The sequence below is a fragment of the Cervus canadensis genome, chromosome 24 (genome assembly GCF_019320065.1).
Source record: "Cervus canadensis isolate Bull #8, Minnesota chromosome 24, ASM1932006v1, whole genome shotgun sequence".
Classification (NCBI taxonomy): Eukaryota; Metazoa; Chordata; class Mammalia; order Artiodactyla; family Cervidae; genus Cervus; species Cervus canadensis.
This window is the reverse complement of record NC_057409.1, coordinates 30502-47334: the sequence shown is the minus strand read 5'-3', so window position 1 is coordinate 47334 and position 16833 is coordinate 30502. Positions and strand designations below refer to the sequence as shown.

Sequence of the window (16833 nt, the reverse complement as noted above, 5' to 3'; positions counted from 1 at the left end):
GCTGGGAGGCTGTGTAAAGCACCAGCCCCCTTGTTCAAGGTCAGTTGAGACCCGCAGCTCTGGGGTCACACACCATCCGTGCCACCATCCAGGTCATCCCACTTCTGTGAGGGAGGGCCTGTGCGGGGCTGTGGGTGATGGGGGATTTGGGGGTGTTGTGGGCTGGCCCAGGAGCCAGCTTTTTGAGGGGAGGGGAGGGGAAGGAGAAGCTTTGACCTGTTCAGGCTTCCAGGGGATTCCAGGCCCAGCTCTGGTGGGAGGTGCAGGTGAGAAGCCCCTGCAAGTTTCTGGGGCCCCACCGTTTTTCAGTTGAAGCCCCTCTGCCTGCACCACCCCTAACTCTCCCTTCCGTGGTCCCGTCCACAAGCCACAGAAGATGGGGAGTTTACGTGGCTTCCCTTCCTGTAGGGGAAACGTGTTCTTGAAGAAAGCATGAGAGAAACGGGAAAATAATAGTGCATGGTTATTACTGACACGGTTCATGTAGAGATGCTTCACAAGCCTGGCACATGGAGGGAACTGAGAGCCATTTCCCCGAGTCCTGGACTTCGCACCCTCCGCCCCCCGCCCCGTGGCCCACTCTCCCCTTGGTGTCTTCTGGTGGCCGGACGGACTTCAGCCTCCTGAGCCCATTCTGGAAGGATCAGGCCAGGGTAGAGGTCATTCACAGAGGGGAGGGTGTGGTCGACCTTAAGAACCCCACTGCCTCCACTCTGTGTCGAAGCTCAGTTCTGGGTCTAAGCAAGCGTGGCTTCCTGGGGCGGTCACCACCCTCACTCACCCGCGGAGGCCTTTGTCTCCACCTTGTCCCCATGTGCAGCCTGGTCACCCCGGGACCCATGCTGTGTGTGCATCTGCTCTGCTCACAGTGCACCCCGGGGCCCATCAGACTTCACTCATGAAAGGGAAGTGTAAGATGAACTATTCCATGGTTAAGAATTTTAAGGATGTGACAGCATTGACCAGAGCACACGGGCACAGGTACGAGGCCCATGCATAGAGAAGCCACGGTGTGGGCTTCAAGGACCCTCCGTGTGGGGGTGGGATGGGGGCCGGACAGGGATTTCCTGCACATGCGGCTCCAGGCTCTGTTCTCGGCAGGGCGGACGACTGTCGGCACTGCTGGTCTGTGGAGGGGCTCTGGGGCTGCCCAGCTCAGCAGAAATGGCAGTGGTAGGAAGGGAGGTCACCCTCCGTTAGCACCCCTGACCTCACACCCCCTCATCAGGGCATCCTAGTGCCTAAACGGCCCCTTCCTCATCTAGCTCTGAAGACCTGGAAGGTGTGGGGGCTGAAGGACAAGCAGAAAACAAAATTCTGTAAAGCAATTATCCTTCCATTAAGAAACAACGAGAGATTAAAAAAAAAAAAAAAAACCCACAAAGAACAGCAAAGGCGGGGCTTGCATTCTCAGCCAGCCTCTGCCAGATTCTGCCTGTGCTTATGAAAAGACCAAAATGCTGGTGCTCCCACCCCATATCACAGATGAGAATAGAGACACAGAGAGGTTGAGCATCTTGACCCAGCTCACACAGCTGCTGGGGGCAGGGCTGAGAACTGGAACCCTGTGGTCGAATCTGGAGTCCAGATGCTGTGATGACCCTGAGGGAGTGGCAGAGACCAGACGGCCCATGCTGAGCCAGGCGTGCGTGCGTGCGCGCACACACACACACACACACACATGCGCACGTGGCCTTCACCTTTGCAGCTACAGAAGTCAGAGGAAACCAGAGGGCAACCAGGAGAGGCCAAAGGAGAGTCGAGATCTATAAGGAGGAGAGGCCCCACTTCCCAGGAGGCCGGGGAATCCCTTTCCTGGTGAGTCTGTCTCAAACTCTAGATTCCTCTCCCTGGACCCAGGAACTGACTGTCCAGTGACCTAACAGATTTGGCTCCAGAATGATGCCTTCTGAGGGGTTTAGCTACCACTGGACCCCACTGCTATCAGTAATAAGGGGGGAACGAGTACATAGTCTGGGCTTCAGATTTGTTTGGAGACAAAATTTATTAGAAGAGGAGTACAAAAAACCATGAAGGCAATTGGCATGAACATCTCCAGAACACTTAAGAAACCCTCTGCTGTTTATCTACCTCCTCTCATGAAAGTGGAAGGTCTATTTAACAAGTAATTCTGTGCTTACCACACTCTTTTTTAAAAATATTTATTATATATTCATCTATTCAGCTGTGCTGTGTCTTAGTTGCAGCATGTGGGAGCTAGTTCCCCAATCAGGTATTGAACATGGGTCTCTGCATTGGAGTCTTGGCCACTGGACTACCTGGGAAGTCTTTTCTCATACTCTTCAGGACAGTAACGGGTCATAGACCTCCTCTGAGGCCCCCTTAGAGCTGAGGCATGGGGTGACTGCACTAATCCTCCTGTGGCTAAGATGTGGTTTGTTGGTCATGACTCACTCACACTCCCTGCAAACATAGGGCTACTCCCCTGTGTGTGTCCTCTGGTGTCTGGTGACACTTGATTTCTGACTGAAGCTTTGCCCACACTCCCCGCAAACATAGGGCTTCTCCCCTGTGTGTGTCCTCTTGTGTGTGAGGAGATTGAAGTTCTTACTGAAGCTTCGCCCACACTCCCCACAAACATAGGGCTTCTCCCCTGTGTGTGTCCTCTGGTGTGTGACGAGATGGGTCTTCTGACTGAAGCTTTGCCCACACTCCCCACAAACATAGGGCTTTTCCCCTGTGTGTGTCCTCTGGTGTGTGATGAGGAGGGACTTCCAACTGAAGCATCGCCCACACTCCCTGCAAACATAGGGCTTCTCCCCTGTGTGTGTCCTCTGGTGTCTGATGAAATCTGACTTCTGAATAAAGCTTCGCCCACACTCCCTGCAAACATAGGGCTTCTCCCCTGTGTGTGTCCTCTGGTGTGTGATGAGATTGAAGTTCTTACTGAAGCTTCGCCCACACTCCCCACAAACATAGGGCTTCTCCCCTGTGTGTGTCCTCTGGTGTGTGATGAGGACTGACTTCTGACTGAAGCTTCGCCCACACTCCCTGCAAACATAGGGCTTCTCCCCTGTGTGTGTCCTCTGGTGTCTGATGAGATGGGACTTCCGACGGAAGCTTCGCCCACACTCCCCGCAAACACAGGGCTTCTCCCCTGTGTGTGTCCTCTGGTGTCTGATGAAATTTGACCTGTGATGGAAGCTTCGCCCACACTCCCTGCAAACATAGGGCTTCTCCCCTGTGTGTGTCCTCTCGTGTGTGATGAGACTTGACCTGTCCTTGGAGCCTTGCCCACACTCTCTGTACTTAACTTTTATAATCCCTGAGACCCCTGCCCCCATGAGTAATTTGCCTGTGTCCTCTGGATTCAGTTTCTGGCTTGTGCTAGGCTCTTCTGTCATTCTCTCATGCACCCCAGAACCCCCCATTTGTCCTCTGGGTGAGTAGGAAGAGGCCCTTGAAATCCTCTTCAGCCTTATGGTTTTCAGCAAAGGTTGGGGCCTGTCCTTGGCCTCCCAAACCTCAGGTTTGTCACTTGGGCTGTGTGGATCTGAATATTGCTGCTGCTGATTTTGATTGCCTGGGCAGGGATCCTCTGGTTGGAGGAGGTCTCTTTCAGATGGTCTCAGGAGGGTCTGAGAGGGGTGATTGCGTTGGATGTGTTGGCTGAGGAATTTCTGACTGGAGATGGCCAGAGAGCAGGAGGCACATGGGTGGATCTTGGGCTTTGGTTCTGCTGAAAGAGGAAGCTCTTGGTCAGGTAGCTGGTTTGCCATGGTCAGGCCTGCCCCACTAATCATCTAAGTGTTGACAGTGCACGATTTGTCTCCCATTAAGTGTGTCTGTATTACAGTCCACTTTTCCATTCCATTCTTATTCTCTACATCTACAGAAATCCAGGAAGTTTGTGTCAAGGGCCTTTTCTACATATCACCCAGATAGGGATCTTCCAGCAGCATCAGAGGCAGCATCTCTCCTGATAGAGGTGGATCTGCAGGGACCTTTCCCTGTGTGTAAGTGTCTGAAAAGTCATGTCACAGTAGCCACAGGTATTTACCCTACTGAGAGATAAGAGTTGATGACTTAGGTGGAATCTCCTGAGAGGCTCCCTGTGAGGGGAAAGGGTCTATTAAGTTAGGGGCGCCTGGCCCAGAGCTCTCTGCATATGAGGCAGCACAGGGGGTGGTTAGAGCAGGTGTGAGTAAAGCTGAATTTGAGGCTCCTTGTTCAAAGAGCAGTCTTTGGCCTGATCACTGCAGGAAGTGGGCTTCAGACTGGGTGAGACTGAGCAGCCCAGGTCCCACTGACTACAGGTCTCTGGCTCCTGCTGCCCCAATTGGTTCACAAATTTCTCCTCTCTCAGTTTTCCATAAATCATAAAATAAAGGCATGTCCTTTCTTAAGCCTCACCAGTATTCATACCTCATTTATTTCATTCACTCTAAGTCCATTTAACATGTACTAGGAAGTCCTGTTTAAAAATATATCTCCAGCCAGACTCTTCACACCCTCACTCCCAAGCATCTTCAGCCAGCCCACTCTCCCCTCATGTCTGGCAATGAATTGACCTCTGAAGGGACTCCCCGCTGCTGTCTCTTCCCAAAAGTGAACCAAAGCATCGTCTTAGCACAGAGAACATGCTGCTAGCAGCTGAAAGCCTCGCGGTTGTTCTGTGTCACCCAGGAGGACCCCTGGGGCCTGCACGTGGACACAGGCCCTGAGGCTTCCGTGTCCCGTCCAACCTCCTTCCTCTCCCTCTGTGCTTCCTCCCGCGACCCCTGGCATGGCCTCTCTTCCCGGCCCTGGGGCTGTGGCACTGGCTGCTGCCCTGCCTGGAATCCTTCCCCGCAGGTGTTATCTCTGCACAGACCCTGCCGCACCGTCCTGCAGCACACCCCACCCTCTGCTCACGCTGACCTGAGGCACGTTCCCTGCGCTGGTTTTCCTCAGAGCACCAGCCCCTGTCTGGTATGAAGCCCATGCTGCCCCAGGGCAGTGGTCCTGTCTGTTTCGGTGCGTGGAGCCCCGTCTGGCACAGAGTATGAACTCACATGACAACAAACTGGAACAGTAACTGAATGCACATCACTGTACATGTGTCGTTTAGAAATGGGAGGAAATGAGGAAGAAACAGGTAAAGGGCAGAGAGCTGGTAGGTGCTAGAAAACTTGCTTTTTGCTTCTAAGCCTTTCAGCAGAAGGTGATGTTACATATTTTTTGCATGAAATATTAAAAATTAGAACTAACATTTTTAATATAAAAAATTTTCCTAATAATCATATGAAAAGAATCAAATTCTGAGGCATATTAATTGCGACTCGACTGACTTTGGACTGGATTGTACTCTGCTTCAGAATTGGCCCAGGGAGGCCACCCAGGATGGAGTGGGGCACTGGAAGATGGGTGGCACTCACCTATCCCAGCCGGCAGCTCGCTCTTCCCCCTGCTGTCCTGCTTGATGCCAAGGTCCTGGCCATACTCGTCCCCATACCAGACCAGCAGCTCACAGCCCGGCCTGACCACCTGGCAGGTTCGGTAGAAGATCTGCCCGTGATACTGGACGGCCACCAGGTTCTGCTCCTCATCGTCCCGGGCACAGTTTACATACCTGGGGTCGAGGCCAGAAAAGGGAAAGAAACCTCAGGTGATGAGTGCCCTCCACTCTCAAACCATGCCCAGCTCCTTGTCTTCCACCTCTGAGGCTGCCCCTCATGGGGACCTTCTGTTCACACCTTCGACCAGACCATGCGAATTCCCATTTCCAGATCCTGTTTCTGGTCCTTGTCCTGGCTGGAATGCTTTTCTCTCCTTATCTAATTAGCCATTTTCCAGAGCTCAGTTCCAGACGCATTTCCACCTGGACTGTCCGTGAGGCTGGTGACCTCCAGCTCCTCTAAACTCTGAATTAAGTTCTTTTTCATCCACAGGACTTGGTGCTCCTTGGCTAGCACGCAGCCCTCAGCACTCACCCCAGCCTGCCTTTTCTCCCGAGGTTTTCCTCCAATCTCCCCATGTGTATCCAGGGTCATATTCACTTGCCCACCCCCTCTGACAGAAACTTGGAGAGAGCTCTGAGACAGGGAACAGTAATAGTTTATTCACTGTCTGCCTGCCCTGATGAAAGGAGAGGCCCTCAGAGAACAGCCCTGCTCAAGACCATCCTGCCCCCCATTCCTTCCGAGGCCTCAGGGCCCACTTCTCACTGGAACCAAGCCTGAGGAGGTTGTTGCCCACATAGAGCCAAGGTCTCCTGTGTTAGGTTACCCTGGCGCAGTTACTCAAAGGTAGAAAAATTAAGGTTACTGTTCCTAAAATCAATTGGCTAAAGTCTGCTTGCAGTATGTTCTCCAAAAGGACATGGGTTGTGTGATCTGCTTCAGTAACAGTTACTGCTTCAGTAACAAAGTTCACTGTCTAAACTGAAATGTAAAGTGCTTGGTAAGTGTCAATTAAGTGAGTTAAAGTGTCCCTGGTGAATCTAGACTCCTCAAGTTGTTTTCAAATCCCCCAGTTTTGTTCAGCACATAGACTTGTATCTTAACGGCACATGCTATATTTTTATTTCCTTCTTTCTAATGTCTTTTGAAATGAAAGAGCATGATATGGAGGGAAAAGAGGAAAGAAGATGTGAAAGCTATTGAGGGACCTGGGTTGAGAAGGAAAGGGGTATGGGATTGAGGGAGTATCATGTCTACACACTGCAGACTCACTGCACTCACCTCATCCAGTTGGCCCAAGACGTGTCCTTTCCATCCACATACTCGTAGCAGTTTCTCCCTTTGGTGATCTGAGTGTCAGAAAAAGAGTTACAAGCTTTCCTCTCTCTCTCTCTCTCTCTTTTTTTTTTTGGTAGGAAGCAATAGAAGAGCTATTTCCCTCTGCAGTCATTGGTGCTCTTCAGCCTGCATGGATTCAACTGCCAGTCAGACCACACGGTAAGCTCCTTACTCATCATTCCAAGTCTGAGTCTCTTAGTTCATTGAAGGCAAGGGTTCCACAAGGGAGGAGTCACTTCTGTGTGCCTGTACTACTGTGCTCCCACCTCTCCTCTGACCTTTGGATAGGAGTCCTCCGTGTCTGTACACTGTGTTCCCACCTCTCCTCTGACCTTTAGATAGAGGTCCTGTGTGTCTGTACACTGTGTTCCCACCTCTCCTCTGACCTTTAGATAGAGGTCCTGTGTGTCTGTACACTGTGTTCCCACCTCTCCTCTGACCTTTGGATAGAAGTCCTCTGTGTCTGTACACTGTGGTCCCACCTCTCCTCTGACCTTTAGATAGAGGTCCTGTGTGTCTGTACACTGTGTTCCCACCTCTCCTCTGACCTTTGGATAGAAGTCCTGTGTGTCTGTACACTGTAGTCCCACCTCTCCTCTGACCTTTAGATAGAGGTCCTGTGTGTCTGTACACTGTGGTCCCACCTCTCCTCTGACCTTTAGATAGAGGTCCTGTGTGTCTGTACACTGTGTTCCCACCTCTCCTCTGACCTTTGGATAGAGGTCCTGTGTGTCTGTACACTGGGTCCCACCTCTCCTCTGACCTTTAGATGGAAGTCCTGTGTTCACACCAGCAGACACAGTACACAGGGCTGACTGTGCCATTGCCAACTGTGTTATCACCATCTGCGTCCTCGCATGTAGACATGAAGTACCCCCCAGCACACACTAGTGATTAGAGGCCAGAGGACAGGGAAACAGGGGTGCTTCTCACCAGCCAGGAGTACCCATTGTTGGCGGCCTCTTCATCGTCTGTGATCTGGCCCTCATAGGGGCCAAAGTGCAGGCCCCGCGGCAGATCGGACACCTCGTTCCACACTCCAAGCCCAGCGTCAGGGATGCCTGACAGTCTGATGCTTAACCCAGGGGGCAGAGTGAGGGCTGAGCGGTTGGCATGCCCCTTTTCCACTGCACAGTCCTTTACAAACGTTGGGGGCCCATGGGCAGCACAGCTGTCGATGAAGAAGTTCTGACACTCCTCACAATCTGGAGGTGAGAACAGGGAAGAGGGGAGGTATAGTGACATTGTTGGTCGTAAAGACCTTCAGAAAGAACTAGGGCACTCATGGCATTTGGCCTCGATCCTGCACCCCAAGTCATAGAGGAAGGGGATGACTGGGGGACCAAATGGTGAGGTGAGGTTAGTGGACCAAGGCCTCGTAGCCGCTTCTCCGTGAGTGGGCCAGCGGGGTCACTCACAGAGGTAGTCGTCATCCTGGGGCTCGCTGACCTCTTGGTACACGTGGCCCTTTCTTTCTCGTAGACTGTACCTCTTCACTCCAGTCTCCTTTCTTCTGAGTTCTAAGATGGAGAACAGAAGCTAAGCAAGGCTGGTGGGGTCTGGGGAGTTAGTCCCTGTTTTATCGGAAAGTGTGAGATCTCCTACCTGTCCATCTATACACTTTGTTAAAACTTGCTTACATGTATTTTTCAAACTTTTACTTTTGTAATTTTATGTTTTAATGTTACATTATTTATTTCTTGGCCACTTATGTGGCCAAGGGATCTTAGTTCCCTGACCAGGAATGGAAACCACACCTCTTGCAGTGGAAGCGTGGAATCTTAACCACTTAACCCCCAGGAAGTCCCTTCTCTATACTTTGTTTCTTCTCCCTTTAACTACTGGTTCAGGAGACTGAGGCTCCACCCTGACCACAGATGCCCAGTTTAGTGATAAACTGGGCACTTCCTGTTGGTAAGTTTAACTTCCCAACCTTCTTATTCAGGAAATAGTTCACTGACACATCTACTCAGAAAATATGTGTTAAGGGCACATGACAGGTAAGGCATTGAGCAGAGGTCTGGGCATAAACACTAACAAAGCATGGTCCCTATCTTCACAGCTGGATTTATTGAACTACTTGTAGGTGTCAGACTTTTGCATTTAATGTAAGGTTTTCAAGCACTGTATGAGTTATGTATCCTCATCTTCACTTTACAGATAGCAATCAGGACCTCAGAAAATGTAGAAGATTCCCCAAGGGCCCAGTGCTAACTTCATGTCTCAGACCAGTCCAGCTTAAACCCACACTTACCCAAAGTCCATGCCACACACCCAGGCCATACTTATTAGTTTTTCTACAGGGATTAGAGGAACTAATTAGAGGAACTCCCCAAATTTTCTCTTACCGACTTTTTCTCTGGGGTGCTGTCCAGGGGTCCTTGCTTTTCTGGGAGGGGGCACTTGCTTGGAGCCACTTGTCTTCAGCAATTTTGCTGCTCCTGGCAATTCCTTCAAACTAGATTCCTTGCTTAATGATGCCCTGGACATTCCCTTCATGTGAGTAAAAGACAACATGCATCTCTTTAGTTCTTTAGGACTTTATGAAGTGTTTTCACATGCATGACTTTAGTTAATACTTTGACAGTTCTTGGACATACCTGGTGGAGGGTGGGTCTGAACACTGGAGTGAAAAAAAGGACCTAAGTGGGTAGTGAATCAAAACTAGAATTCATATCTTAAGGTTCTTTCCCTTCAACTTTCTGCATAAAATTGAGAACAAGGCAGAGAGAATAGCTGGAGGTCAGGGAAAGAAGAGGGTAAGGGCTCATAGAGAAATATGGGGGTTTTCTATTAATTAGTGGAGCTTTGATGGACTAGGAAGTATGGAAAATTACAGAGGGGACAAAACACAACCGGAAAATAAGGTGACAAAGCAGTGAGATTGAGAAGAGAAAAGATGATCAGCAGAAACACATTTAGACAATAAAGAAAATGAGCTGAAAGTTGCAGGTTACCATGTCCTAGAGACAATGTTTGGAATCAAAGTAGCTGGTCTCATCAATTCTGCTTGAACAAGGCTGTACAACTAGCTGATTCTCCTCAGTTTCCTGATGCATAAACTGGTATACATTCTAATTCTTAATTTTACTGTGGACATGAAATTTAATACCATTTCAAGAAATCATTGTGTGAGCTATTTAATACAGTATGAATGTGAGCGTACATCCCTGCCATCAATTTATCCCTTCAACTGCCTCTGTATTTGAGGTCTAGCTCACAGATACTATCCTCAGCATTCTTTGACCTTCCTTCTTCTAGATGAATGTTTAAATGTGGAGACAGTCATTCATAAAACATTCAGGGGGCCCTCAGGGGCTTTGAGCTGGGCCTGGACTTCTGAGAATTAACGGGTATGGGCTAGGCTCTCAAAGCTCACAACACAGGGGTAGGCTAAGTAAATGATTCCAAACAGGAGAGTTGCCTAATCAGAGCTCAGGAGAAGGACTTGTTACTCCCTCCTGCAAGAATAAGCATTTGAAATGATGCCCAGATGATGAGTTTCTACTCAAAAGTGGGTAATCTATGTGAAGTCCTTCAGTTATTTTCTTATTTGTTGCTTTTCAGTCATAAACCTGAGGCTTGTCAGGGCTGCAAGTTGCTTCTTCTTATTGGTGTGGGAGGTTCTGAGGTAGGGATCCTGTTGCCTTCTTTATCTTGGACCGTCCACTCTAGAAACTGCCCAACATATCCTTAAGCTTCCCTTAGTCAGATGTCTTAGCATATCCCTCCCTAGCACAGCACAAAAGAACTGAAGTTGAAAACATCTCTCAGATGAATGATATAAAGATTTGTGAATAAACTTCATAGAACTATGGAAGTTTTAATCAGTTTGTAAGGGGTTTAGAGAACATGCTTTGGATTAGATTGCACTACCAGTGATGCTGTGATCTCAGGCATATAATCAAACATTTTTTACCTCATTTTTTTGATCTATAATGGTGATAGCTATATACCTACTTATAGGTACTGTAGGATTGTTTTAAGGTTTAAGTAAGTTTATTCACATAAAATGCTTAAAGTCTGAAATATTATGAAAATAATGTAACAACAGAACTGCCTACTACTGTTGTTGTTCTTACTAACTGTAAAGATGGTGATGATATCAGACAGTGTGCTAAAGATTCAGGGCAGGAAGGCAGCCGTCTCCAGGATCTCTGTGTTTTCTCCTATTCTCACCTGTGACTGGATCCATGAGGAGGATATTTTGGCAACAGGATTTGGGAAATACTCACCTTCTGGTGTTTACTGTGCTTTACTCTGAAGGCCATCGAAGAAAGTTTACCTAAAAAATGATGAGAATCAGTGTTTTGGTTGGTAAATGTTTCCAAACTCTGGGCATTCTAATTAAGGACACATAATTCTGAGGCAGAGAGTGACAAGGACAAGGATTACCAAAGGAGAAATGAAAAATGATTTCTGTATCATCAACTTTTTGCTTCCAGTGGGAGCATTACATAATTTTCTTAAAATTAAAAAAAAAATGAAACTTCATCTGTGCCTCATCTGATGTCCATAAAGTATCTAATAAATTTACTAGCCTTTCATGACAAAAATATTCAACAAAGTAGAAATAGAAGGAAGTGGCTGCAATATAATAAAGGTCATATATGAAAAGTCTACCTCTAACATCATAGTCATCAGTGAAAACCTGAAAACTTCTAAGATCCAGAAAACAGGGGGCGGTCCTAAGATGGCGGAGGAATAGGACGGGGAGACCACTTTCTCCTCCACAAATTCATCGTAAGATCCAGAAAACAAGGCAAGGATGCCCATTCTCAACATTTCTATTAACCATAATATTAGAAGTCCTAGCCAGGGCTTTAGGTTAGGAATGGAAACAAAAGGCTTCCATTTGGAAGAAAGAAGCAAAATTATGTCTGTTCACAGAGGACATGATTTTATGTACAGAAAAATCTTTAAAATTCCACACACACAAAAAAACCTGCACAGAAAGTTGCACGGTACAAAATCAACATTCAAATATCTTTCCCTGCATGAACAATGACCATTCCAAAAAGGAAAATAAGAAAATAATCCTATTTATTTTTTATTTTTTTAAAGCTATAGTCAAGAGCTAAATTTAAATTTTAAAAATATATTTGCTTTTATTTATTTATTTGTGCTGGGTCTTTGTTGCGGCATGTGGGATCAGGGACTGAACCCAAGTTCTCTGCATTGGGAGTGTGGAGTCTTAGCCACTGGACCCCCAGAGAAGTCCCAATAATCTCATTTATAATAGCATCAAAAAGAATGAAATAATTGGGTGTAAACTTAAGGAGATGAAAGACTTATACATTGAAAACTGTAAAGTATTGCTGAAAGGAATCTGACATAAGTAAATAGAAAGGCAGCTCATGTTTGTGGATTTGGAGACTGAATATTATTAAGCTGTTCATACTACCCAAAGCAATTTAAAGATTCAATGCAATTCTTATCAAAATCCCAATGGAATTTTTTTCTGGTGTAGAAAATCCATCCTACAGTTAATCTGGAATCTCAGAGAACCCAAATAGGCAAAACAACCTTAGAAAGAACAGCAAAGCTGGAGGCCTCTGATTTCAGAACATATTTCAAAGGTACAGTGACCAAAAGAGTGCAGTTTTGGCATAAAGCATGTGCTTAGTCTCTCAGTGGTATTGACTCTTTGTGACCTTTTGGACTGTAGCCCACCAGGCTCATCTATCCAGGGGATTTCTCAGGCAAGAATACTGGAGGGGGTTGCCATTTCCTTCTCCAGAGGATCTTCTTAACCTAAGAATTGAACCCGTATCTCCCGTGTTTCCTGCATTGAAGGCAGATTCTTCACCTGCTGAGCCACTGAGGAAGCCCGCGGGCATAAAGACAGACATGTCAATCAATGGAACAGAATAGACAGCCAGAAATAAACAGAAATACACTCTTGGAAACATGGTTTAATGATCTTCATCAAAGGTGTTAGGACAACAGGGAAAGTTTAATCCCTATAACAAGTGGTGCTGAGGAAACAAAATATCCATATGCAAAATAATGAAGATCTTACATCATGAAGAAAAATCAACTCAGAATGGATTAAAGACCTAAATGCAAGACTCAATAAGACTCTTAGAGGAAAACAAGGGTGAAGCTTCATGACACTGAATCAGCAATGATTTCTTAGATATGGTACCAAGTGCACAAGTATTAGTAACAAAGTAAAAATAGACAAATGAGATTACATTAACCTTAAAACCTCTGTGCAGCAAAGGACACAGTGAACAGAGTGAAAAGGCCACCTACAGGATGGTAGAAAATGTTTGTAAAATATGTATCTGATAAGGGGTTAATAAGCATACACCAATATGAAGCCTACCTATAAGCCAGGAAGAGAACTTGATTGACCATGATGGCACCCTGATATAAAATTTCCATGCTCCAGAATTGTAAGAAAACAAATTTCTGTGGTTTAAGGCAAGCAGTCTGTTTTGTTATGGCAGCCTGGGCTGACTAACACAGTGGGAGAAGGAATTGAATAGACATTTCTCCAAAGAAGATACACAAATGGCCAACAAACATATGAAAAGATGCTCAATATTACTAATCAATAGAGAAATGCAAATTAAAAGCACAATGGAAATTATCTCATACCTTCTGTGATGGGCAATATGAATAAGAAGACAATAGCAAGTTTGTTAAGGATGTGGAGAAATTGGAACCCTTATACACTATTGTTGGAAATGTAAAATGTTGCAATCTTCATAGAAAACAGTATGGAGTGTCCTCAGAAAATTAGAACTGCTGTATGATCTAGCAATCCAACTCAAGAGTATATTTCCATAAAAAATTGAAAGCAAGATCTTGAATAAATAGTGTGCACATCTATGGTCATTGCAGCATTATTTCCAGTTGGTGAGATGTGGAAGCAATCTAAATGTTCATTGGTAGGTAAACAGATAAAGATTATATATAAGATATATCTTATATCTGTTATATACACATGGACAGAATGGAATGTTTTTAAGCCTTAAAAAAGAATTCTGTCATATGCTACATCATGGATGGGCCTTGATGATATTATGCCAAGTGAAATGAACCAATCAAAAAAGACAAATATTGCCTGATTCCACTTCTATGAGATATCTAAGTTAATCAAATCCATGGAAACAGAAAATATAATCATGGTTGCCAAGGGCTATGAGGATGAAGGATTGGAGAATAGTTGTTCAGTGGGTTAGGGCTTCAGTCATGCAAGATGGAACATTTCTACAGATTTGTTGTACAGCAGTGTGTATATATATCCCCAATGGCTCAGCGGTAAAAAATCCGCCTGCAATGCAGGAGATGCAACAGATGCAGGTTTGATCTCTGGGTTGGGAAGATCACCTGGAGGAGGAAATGGCAAGCCACTCCAGGATTCTTGCCTGGAGAATCCCATGGACAGAGGAGCCTGGCGGGTTACAGTCCGTGGGTACACAAAGAGTCAGACACAACTGAGCAATTAACACTATGGCCACTAACACTAATGTGTACATAGTTAGCAACAGTGTACCATACACTCAGAAATTGTTAAGAAGGTAAGTTAAGATGTGCAGAGGTATGGTGAACTGTGGACTATGTTTTCCCTATAAAGAATCTCTCTTCATGTCAAAACCTTTGCAGACAACCAAATGTTTGGTTTTCATGTCCCTTTCACTAGTTTTAATAACCTAAGGGAATAGAAGGACTTCCCTGGTGGCACAGTGGATGAAAATCTGCCTGCCAATGCAGAGGACACAGGTTCGATGGCTGGTCCAGGAAGATTCCACTTTTTGGGGGGCAACTAAATCTGTGTGTCACAAACTACTGAGCCTGCATGTGCTCTGCAACGAGAAGCCACTCACTGCAACCAGAGAAAGCCCGTGCACAGCCACGAAGACCCAGTGCAGCCAAAACTGAATAAATAATTTAAAAAAATCTGGGAGAACAGAAATTCATAGGTGGAGAATCATAGAACTATCTAAATTGTTTTCTCCAGTCTAGGAAGATTAACTCTTCTAACCTGTTTGAGCAGCAGAAGAGGAAGTGAGTTGCTCACTTCTATTTTATAATGAGTGTACTTCATTTTATTTACCTGATGCTGTCTCTGGTTAGTGAAATATGGGAAAGATCAGGGAGAATAAATAGTTCTCTCAAACTCTTTCCCAGAATCAAAACAAAGAATTAGTTTAACCTTAGGGTTAGAATATTATGTGGTATTGTTTTATATACATACATAAATAATGTATCTTGACATAATATGTTAATCATTTCCTCTTCTAAGAGATTTAATCCAATAACCAAATTATTATGATATTAGTATTAAATCTCTTTGGTGAATTTATAGTCTAAGGTTTCTTTAATTGCCTTTCATTAAGAATGTTTAGCAAAAATAATTCTTTTTAAAAAGAATGATAAATTTTAACCATAAAACTTTTGAGAATTACACTGGAAAACCTATACATTCATCTTCATTCAGGCTCATGTCAATATTTGGCCACAACCACTTAGGAATGCTGAAAGTTATGTTTTCTTTGCTCATGGCTGAGATGTAGTTGAGACCTAAGCCCAGGCTGGTTTCAGGAAGACACCTCCAAACCCTCCTGGCCCCTCACCTTGCTGCCTTGGTGTCCATTCTTCATCAGAATCCTCAGTGTCATCTACCTGGGGTTTGATGAGCTGCCTGCGGTGATGCATGAAAGCTGGTCGAGTGGCTCTGAAACCTGGAAAGAAGCAAAATATTTGTCCTAAGAAGGAGGAACAAAGCACAGAAGCAATGCGAAGACCACAGAGTCAGGGGATCAGTAGGATGGGCTGGGGGAATCTAGAACAGGGCAAGGGGTGAGCTCTGCACTGCAGGGTCAACCTCCCTTTGGTACAAAACTGTAAACATTTCCTTCAGGTTAGTCTCCACACAAAAGGGAACTGTGAGCAGATGAAGCCACCTAAGAGAGGGCCAAGTGAACACTGAGGGTGAAGACCTGTTTCATGTTTCCCAGGCTCACAGGTACCCAGCACCTCCTGTTACCTATAGCAATCAGCGCTTCATAGTTTCTTTTCACATTCCTATATCGGATTTTTTCCCATTCTCCCATCTCTTCCCATTCTTCCTTGGAGAAGTATACGGAGATGTCTTTGAAAGCATCTTTGGCCTAAGGAAAATAATAGATTTCATCAGTGATTTACTAATTTAAGTTAGACCTTAGAGCTGAGCCTTCTCCTCCACCTTTTTGAGCAGGGAGTAGCCTGAAACTACTGGATGGTCTGTGTGAGACAGGGATGAAGACTTTCCTCCCCAACTGTGTCCTGCTTAACTGAACAAACACTGAGCATTTTCGTAACTCTCCCTGGACACAGAGCAGTTGATGAATCTAGTGTACTGTTTTGTCCCACTCCCCCCCACCATCTCAGACAGGACCAGGCATTCCCATCCTGTGTACAGTCACAGGGAAGTTCACTCAGCTGCCCAGGCAAGCAGTCTGTGGTGCTTCAGGGACCAGCGCCATGTCCTTCCGACAGAGCTGGCTTAGAGCCCAGCTTTGCCGCCTCCGCCTCTCACCGTGGGCTTCCGCTCTGTTCTCCCGGCATCTCCCTCAGTGCTTTCCTCTTGAGACCTGTTGGGCCTCATGGCCATTGGAGTGCTCAAGGCCAAGGTGCCTGTGAAAGAAGAAGGTGCTGAGACAGCCCAGACCACTGTCCAGAGCCTGGTCTGTCTTCCTTGGGTGGAGTGTCTAGGGCAGGAAGGTGAGGGGAAAGTCAGGGTGAGGGTATTGGTGGGATGGAGGGATCCTGACTAGCTATGACAGACCAGCCTAATGTGAACTAGATTTGGTTTCTTTGGATCCCCTACAATTCAGCCCCTCTGTGGAAAGGCACTGGGAGGGACATGTCTGTGGGTGACGGAGGGATTCCTGAGGAGACCTGGAAAACCGTAACTGCTGGCCTGGGGTCAGGCTGAAATCAGGGCTCTGTTCCAGTGCAGGAGAGGGACTATTTCTCCAAGAAGGGTTTTGAGGATCTCTGCCTGGGGACTCAGAGAAATCTGGGCATAACGTGGGTTCTATATCTAAGGGACAGGTCACTTGGTTTGAGGAGATCTGGGTCCCACGGGCTGAAGGAA

At 46.3% G+C, this 16833-nt stretch overlaps 1 protein-coding gene across 1 annotated transcript in view; it reads right to left on the bottom strand.

The window, feature by feature from the left end:
* LOC122426732 (histone-lysine N-methyltransferase PRDM9-like) overlaps positions 1-16341 on the bottom strand; it is a 31462-nt gene extending 15121 nt beyond the window's left edge. Inside the window, exons 1-10 of the mRNA XM_043445853.1 lie at positions 16273-16341; positions 15742-15865; positions 15329-15436; positions 10976-11025; positions 9089-9233; positions 8159-8260; positions 7674-7945; positions 6684-6751; positions 5379-5572; positions 3466-3700 (exon numbers count right to left, since the gene is read on the bottom strand). Of these exons, the coding sequence (XP_043301788.1) occupies positions 3466-3700; positions 5379-5572; positions 6684-6751; positions 7674-7945; positions 8159-8260; positions 9089-9233; positions 10976-11025; positions 15329-15436; positions 15742-15865; positions 16273-16341 (1367 nt within the window). The remainder of the gene's footprint in view (positions 1-3465; positions 3701-5378; positions 5573-6683; positions 6752-7673; positions 7946-8158; positions 8261-9088; positions 9234-10975; positions 11026-15328; positions 15437-15741; positions 15866-16272) is intronic.
* Between the last annotated feature and the right edge of the window lie 492 nt (positions 16342-16833).